At 31.8% G+C, this 8,236-nt stretch overlaps 1 protein-coding gene across 1 annotated transcript; it reads right to left on the bottom strand.

Annotated features, from left to right (window-relative positions):
- Positions 1-4,630: 4,630 nt before the first annotated feature.
- LOC105787096 (uncharacterized) lies at positions 4,631-7,301 on the bottom strand. The gene is made up of 2 exons (XM_012613545.2): positions 6,129-7,301; positions 4,631-5,650 (listed from the first exon to the last, which is right to left on the bottom strand). Exons 1-2 carry the CDS (start codon positions 7,232-7,234, stop codon positions 4,771-4,773), a joined length of 1,986 nt encoding a protein of 661 aa, XP_012468999.1. The 5' UTR covers positions 7,235-7,301; the 3' UTR covers positions 4,631-4,770.
- Between the last annotated feature and the right edge of the window lie 935 nt (positions 7,302-8,236).

Here is an 8,236-nt window from a genome sequence, read left to right as displayed (position 1 = left end):
TGGGTTCCGGCCATTGACAGGCCAAAACCCAAAAAAATAATTTTTTAAAATCTGACACAATGATTAGGCAATTATTGGTGCAAAAAAAGAGTGGGTACTGTTCATTTTATGTTATGTTGGTGATTGTTTTTAAACTTGGGTTATTTTTGTAAATATAATATTTTTTTAGGTTATTTAGGTAAAAGGGCCTAAATTGGTCCTTTGTTAATATTTTCCTCCGTTTTACCGTGTGTAGTGGTCACGTGGCATTGCTTGTCCTTTTTCGAAGTTGGATCACTCACCTCGCCTGGTATATTTCTGGTACATAAGACACCCTTAATCACTGCAACTCATGTTGATGGCCAGTTATTCATTGCTTAAAAAAAATACTTTTAACTTCAAAAGTATTTTTGAAAGAAAAATTGTGAAGAACAATTTGTTTTTGGCTAAAATTTTCAACTTTTCAAAAGAAAGCACTTCTGAAAAGGAGCTGAAAAGGAAAAAGTTAAGAAGCTAAAAATTTTAGCTTTTTCTCTCCCAAAAATATTTTTGGTGCTTAATTACTTTTTCACTCCTCCAATAACATGGTATTTTTTTCTTTGTGCTTAATTACAATTGTGTTAAAATCATTAATTAAAAATAAAAAAATATTTTTTAAAATACTAATTACAAATATTTAATGGTTATATTTAAATATTTAAAATATAGTTTATATATTCTAATTAAATTTTATAAATAATTAATATTTATTGCTTAAAATATTGAAAATTTATATTTCATATATTAAAATATTAACAACAAGTTATAATAATTTTTATATTCTTACTAAAATATAATAATATTAACTAATTTAAATATTATTTAAATGCATATTTGTTACTTGATAATAATATGTCTAAAATGGACATTTTATTTCTCAAAAGCACTTTTTAACAGCAATGATAAACACTCAAATTTTAAACCAAACTTTTCAAAAGTACTTTTCCACAGTACTTTTCAAAAGCAATGAAGAACTGGCCCTAAATGCTGCCGGACCAAACTAGGTTTTCACAATCCGATACATAGTTAAATTGGTTAGGTGTTCATAAAAATAAATAAAATATTTAAAAGATTGGTTCAACTCTTAATTTAACCATTTTTTTAAATTTAGTTCATATTGATTCCAGGTTTAATTGATTTGATATTTTTCTTTGAATTGATATTCTGACCTATCAATTCAATTTGATTCAAATAATTATGTTCAAAACTTATGAAATTCAACATTTTATTAATCAATAAATACATCACGAAATCTGCCTCATAGTTAGCTTCTTTTGAGACATAATTGATCGTTAAGCTCCATTACCATTTATAGATATTCATGATGAGTTTGATCAAGGAGCAATGAACTGTATCTTCTCTGATGTAGTCAATTTTGTATCAATTATGATTGCACCAATCGACGTACACCATTCTAGTAAAAAATTGAAATAGTAAACTTTTTGTTCTACATTGATGAAAATATCAATTTATACCAATGACACTAACTCGATCGCACCAGTTAAAATATTGTGCACCAACTAGTACATTATTTAAAATTTACCAACTTTAAACTTAATTTTATTTATTTTAAAATAAAAAATTAATAAATAATAAAAGAATATTGTGCACCAACTAGTACAGTATTTAAAGTTTACCAACTTTAAACTTAATTTTATTTATTTTAAAATAAAAATTAATAAATAATAAAAGAAGCGTTGGGTTCGATTTTGTTGATTTTTTCGGTCGGTTATCAATTTTTAAAATTTTAAACCGGTCCGAGGGAACTTAATTTTATATTTTAAATTATATAATTTATAATTTATAATTTATAAAACAAATATAAATTATTTAAACCCAATAACTAAAGTTGGTTAACCTATTGAACTGATTGACCTAAGATCAATTCGATTTTGTCAGATTTTGAATTCTATTTTGGTCCAATCAAATTTTTTTTAAAATTATAATCGGTTAAATTGGCTTAATACCAAATCGGATGCTCTCCCCTACATTTGTTATATCTAAGGGTTAGTTTAGCATTGCTTTTGAGTGGTGAAAAAGTGATTTTGAGAAATATTTTTGAAAAGTTTGGTTTAAGATTTAAGTGTTCAATATTTTGTTGTCAAAAAGTACTTTTGAGAATTAAAATGTCCATTTTATACATTGTGTTATAAAGTAACAAATATGCATTTAAATAATGTTCAAATTAGTTAATATTATGATATTTTAATAAAATATATAAAAATAATTTATTATAATTTGTTGTTAATATTTTAGTATATGAAATATAAATTTTAAATATTTTAAGCAATTAATATTAATTATTTATAAAATTTAATTTGAATATATAAATTATATTTTAAATATATAATATTATATATTTAAAATAAATGTCAATGGAAAAATAGTTATATACCTAATATAAATATTATATAAAATATTTTGCAAGAGTTAAAATTATTCTTTGTTCCCAAATGTGTTTTTGCAAAAGCAAAAGTTAAAAAAATGTTTTTGCTTTTGGGTTTAAAAGTATTTTTCAAAAGCACTTCTAACTCCAAAAGTTATCTGCTTAATATTGCTTATGACTCCAAAAACACTTTTAAGAAACAATGCTAAATTAAACCTTAATAAATCCTTAAAATTTTAATTGTTACCTAAATAAGCTCTTAATTTTTTGTTTTTCTTTTTTTATATTAAACTAAGCCCTTGTAAAAGTGGGCTATTGTCCCTTATATTGTATCTTTACACAATAATAATGGCTTAATTAGATATAAGTGAAAATATAATGACTTATTTGGATATTAATTCATGACACACTATGTGAATAAAAAATTATATTTTAAAGGGTAAACTACACAACTAGTCACTCAACTATAAAAAATTTTCATTTTAGGCATCAAAATAAAAATTTGCAATTTAAGCACTCACGTCACATAGTTCGATCATTTTAGTTACTCTCGTTAAAATCACAAACGATGAGCTAACATGACAGTTAAAAAATTGGTATAATAACAAATTTAACCCTTAAATTTTTATATATTATATCGATCTAGTCATAATTGTAAAAATTAACCCTCAAAATTTAAAAATATTCTCAATTTGGCCGTAATTCTAAAAAATAAAAGAAATATATAAAAATACATAAATAATTTAAAAAATGTAATAATAAATTTAAATTTTAAATATTACTATTTTGCTTTGTCTTAGTGCAATGTATTGTTACATGTGGAAAAAGAAAATAACTTTTATTAAATATTTGAGTTTATTACAAAACAATTCATATCATAAATTAAATTAGGAATCCAAACATAATTGAGTTGTATATTCTAATCAAGTGTTAAATTTAACAAGAAAATAAGTCGTAATTAATATTGTAAAAATATTTTCATAACCATATATACTTAAATTTCATAATTGCTCAAATATATGACATTAATTTAGAATCAAATTCATTATTAAAGTGGACAATTAAAATTTTCCTAATAAAAGACAATTAATTTTCTAATTTAAATATATATTACATTCATAAAAATAATATTGCAATCACCAACAATACATATTTCACCTTTAACCAATCTATTACATTTCTTGATTGTTATAAATACCATAAAAAAACTTAAAAACTAGAGGCTGATTTTTGAATTGCTCCTCTCCCCTCCGGTGGGTAACTGCAAAGGCAAGTTCAGTTATAATCTCTACTGACTGGAGGTGCAATTGGATCCCCTAAGTGTTCATCATCAAAATAATTTGGAAAAGGAAAAGAGATATCCAAACTGTTCGAGAAGAAATATTATATCCAAATCATCACAACATACTCAAGTGGCGTAATTTTGTTCGAGTTGAAAGTGGTATTCACGTAAACTTCTCCTAACAATATTATATTCATAGTTTGGAGAAGAAGTCTATTTCCACTTTTTCCAACTGTAAATACACCCATAGATGATATAGAGACACCCATTACAAACTATATCAATTTTGCAAGGTGTTATCTGGCCAAACATTTTGCTTTCAGACCTAGAAAACTGACAAAAAGGCTTTGCATCAGAAGACTAAAGTTCTCAGGTGAGGCCATAAAATATACTAAAACAACCGGCTTAGTAGGATCTTACACCAAAGTTTGTTTCCTAGTGAAGCAATGCAAAGCTGATTAAGATTCCTTGTAATGCAAATTGAATATGCTGAGGTCAACACTTTGTAATATGACAAAAAAACTGATCCTTCACATTCCCTTTTCACCAATGAAATAAATAATTAATGTCAGCCTCTGCTAGATTCGCAAGCCAGTTAGCAATCAAACGGCTGCTGTTTCTTGCATATGATCTCATTGCTGCATTCTTATTTGGGTCAAAAACTTGCTACCATATCTGATTTACTAGGATAGATTTTGTAATATATAATTAGTCACATGGTCTTGTTCTGATATCCAAAACCTCATATTCTTCTCCTCAAACAGTCCTCTCTATCATCTTGAATGTTGAAGTGTATAATTGCATGGGTTTGATTTGATCTTCATGCATATAAAAGTAAACTGGAAAGCCCTTTCAAAATAATTTAACAATCAACGCAATGCAAGGACTTGTTATTATGTTACACAATACAACAACAGCCATAGGAAAAGAAAAGAAACTTAAAATAATGAACGATGGTGAATATCTTATTGTGAATTATCTTACTAAAAAACATTAATTTTGTGCCTATAACCATTATTATTCGGGTAGAAAAATCAAGGTACAACCACCATATTCATCAAAATTGTATGTTTCAGTAAACCAATCACCTGATTTGCTGATTGCTACCATCTGTAGGCAGTTGTTTCGAAGCATCTGCCAATGCAGCCGCTGCAGCAGCCGGAGTCAAGGTTTGATACTGCGGAGGAAGTTGAGAAGTTTGATGCTGAGCATAGTACATTTGATCTTGTGTAGGGTTCGGATACTCGTAGCGGTAATTAGCAGTATGAGTTACAGCAGGTGATGGTGGGGGATGCTGCATTTGGGAGAAGCCTATATATGGTTGTTGAACTTGAACCACTTGGTGAGGTGATGGAACTGCTGTTCTATACACAGTTGCTGCCATTTCAGGTTTAGCTGTACTTGTGGGATAGATGGGCGGCATAGTCTCTTTGTAAGCAGTTGAGACAGTAGCCATTGAAGGAGTTGGTGGTGTCAATGGGCGAGTTGGGGCCATAATACTAGCATCACTTGCGTTGGATTTCATAGTCATGACACCAGTATTAGGTTGCATAGACATGTATGGTTGTGGTTGTGTTACTTGTGTAACAGGCATTACATATACTGCGGGGTACTGCTGATCAGCTGGATGATGAAGCAACTGCTGCTGTTGTAATGGTGGAGCGTACACCGGATAGTAAGATGACATCTGCATCGGAGCAGGGGTGTAATGCACAGTGTCTTGCACGAACTGTTGTTGTTGTTGTTGTTGTTGCTGCTGCTGCTGTTGCTGTTGTTGATCCAATTGTGAAGACAAAGTGTAGGACTCTTGAATCTGTTGAATTTGGGTTTGGTTGCTTGGAATGGAAGTATCTGAATTGGTATTGGGGTTAGCAGCAGTCCTATTATCTCTGGTTGTAACATGAGTTTGATCTTGATAATACATGGCCTTTGAGAGAGAATTTGCAGAGGCAATGCTACTATCACTGCATGTAAAATAACATTGAAATCAAGAAGACTGATAATAGCATTATAGCATACTAGAACCCTGTCGAGTGCGAGTATCTATTTTAGAGTGCCTCATTCCCTCAATGGTGAAAGTATTGTTCTTAGGATGTTTATGCTTGATTTTAGCTTCGAGTTTTTGTCTGTCAAAGGGGTTCATGGAATTTTGGCAGGAGCGCTTTGTTATTATCACTAAGATCCTTTAAGGGCATGGTTTGAATCCCATCAAGGCCAAATGATACAACATTTTCTTGGTAGATTTAGGCGCTACCGTCAAAATTCCGTAAACACTTTTGGGCTCTCCTTGGAATTAGAAGACAAAAATCGAGCGTAGACATCCTGAGAACAATACTTTCACTGTTCAGGGAGTAAGACACCCAAGGCAGATATTTGCGTCCAACAAACCTAATTCCAGCTAAACATTGGACTATGGGACTGTTAATCTTCAGAAAAATTTACCTTGCAACTGAATCAGGGGAAGGCAAATTATAAGTGCCACAAGCTTTGTGTTGTACTGGCTGCAATGGCAGTGGAGGTTTGCGAAAACCGACTGGAACTCCTTGATCGGATCTCTCATCATCAGATAAAATACGATTCAAGTTGTCACTAGAACCACCTCCGCGAGTAGGCGCCAGATGCGGCGGCAGAGCGGACACTGCCGTCGCCCCATAGCAATCATCTTGCTTATGGATATTAGTAGCAAAACTTATCTGAGCAAACTGTTCTTCTATGCCAACCCTTTGGTCTTGAACTTTAGGACCACCATCTTGATCAAATCGAACCCGAATAGGTGGCAAGTTGGACATTGAAGGTGAAGAAGAAGATGAACCAAAAGATGAAGTTTTCTCCACTAATGGAGAATCAGGCAATGAACACTGAACTTCATGAACTACATTATTGTTTTTGACTTCTTTATTCTGCTCTTCTACAACTTGTTCTGCCTCAAATTCACCATCAATATTCAACAAGGCTTCTATGGTAGCAGAATCTGAGTTTCCTCTAGGAACCAATCCTGAACCATTAAGTGCATCAACAAACCATGTTTCTGACTTAGCATCATTTAGCAATGGACCCATTGAAGCTGCAGTGTCCGGCTTGTTAAAGAAAAGAAACAAACGGATTCTCGAGGAGGTTGCCGAAGAAGCTGATGGTGCTATTAAACGATCATATTCTTCAATCATGTTCTCAAGATCCTCATCTGTAGATACAGATACAAGGGAATCAAGGTCTTCAGTTGGAAGCTGGTACTTCAAGGTAAAAGAACGACCATTAAGAAGAGCACGAGAGAGACGGGTACAAAGGGCCGAAAGGGAACAATGACGATCAACCGCAACGATACGAGTCTCACCGCCGATGTAACAAAGCGATTTGTCATGTGGACGAGGCATTATATGACCACCAAAGCTACACATTAGGCGTAGCCTTGCACCAGGAACAGCTGGGAGAGGATCATCATAGGTGTTGTCATTATGAGACCGTGGAGATGATTCAACTGATTCAGGATAGTTTAGATGTACACTTGTGGCACCAACTGTGGGGGCAGCAGGGAAAGATGGTAGATCCATTGGAGGAGGACGCAAAAAGAATGAAAGGGAAGGGTTGGTTTTATAGTTACTGTCTTATCATTTTGGACTTTCTCTAAACAAAGCAATGCTATTAAACAGCTAAGACTTGACTATGACTAGGATTTAACAGCAAAATTGGTATTGGTGGTATATTATTATTATTATTTTTATAGGGGTAAACTAGTTCGAATGCCACCGAATTATTAGTAAGGTTGTATTTTAATCACTTAACTTTAAAAAGTTATAAAATGGTCATTGAATTATTCAGAAGTTTTCATTTAAGTCACTAAGCTGTCAAAGTCGATATTGTATGATCTTCTCTATTCGCACCGTCTGCACCAATCAAAAGCCTTCATTCCTTTTTTTTTCCTTCTATAGTTCAGTTTTTTTTTCAAAATCTAAATAATTTTTTTCTCCGATCTCTAACACTAACCATTAGATCGATGGGTACTAATCCACTGTACCGTTCATCGAATCGTCATTTAGAGTTCGTTAGTTGGACTTTAAAAAGAAAAATTTAACAGCCCCGTGACATAAATAAAAACTTTCGAATAATCCGATGACCATTTTATAACTTTTTAAAATTAAATAACTAAAATATAAACTTAAGAGTAATTTATCCTTTATAATCAGAATGCAAATTAAAATACAAGTTAGCAAGTAGGTCGCATGGCAGCATGTGCCATGGGAGCATTGCTAGCTGTAGATTTGGTGGGAATGGGAAAGGGGTGGAATCCTAGACAAACTAGTTTAGTCATGGCATCTGGACTTTGATGGGAAATGGAGTCCATCACATGCGGATTTATAGATTTTTGTGCTTTATCATCATAACTGCTGCTTTAATTCTTTATTAATTTAAGAGCCAAAAAAACCTCGGCGAGTCACCAGCTAAGATTGTGAAAACTACTTTGCGTATATTTAGTTTAGTTTTGCAACTTTGCTTTCCAACAGATACGAGGAGGCTGCAATAAGTATACGAAACCCAAGAGAGAAGCTATGGGC

Source organism: Gossypium raimondii, chromosome 7 (assembly GCF_025698545.1).
Source record: "Gossypium raimondii isolate GPD5lz chromosome 7, ASM2569854v1, whole genome shotgun sequence".
Taxonomy (NCBI): Eukaryota; Viridiplantae; Streptophyta; class Magnoliopsida; order Malvales; family Malvaceae; genus Gossypium; species Gossypium raimondii.
Note: the sequence above shows the minus strand (reverse complement) of the source record. Positions and strands in the feature narration are given on the sequence as shown.

Bases quoted from the DNA above. Each gene is read 5' to 3' on its own strand.
- LOC105787096 (XM_012613545.2), bottom strand. From the start codon at position 7,234: ATGGATCTACCATCTTTCCCTGCTGCCCCCACAGTTGGTGCCACAAGT. The intron at 5,651-6,128 runs GTAAATTTTTCT...TTTTACATGCAG, and splicing joins TCCCCTGATTCAGTTGCAAG to TGATAGTAGCATTGCCTCTG.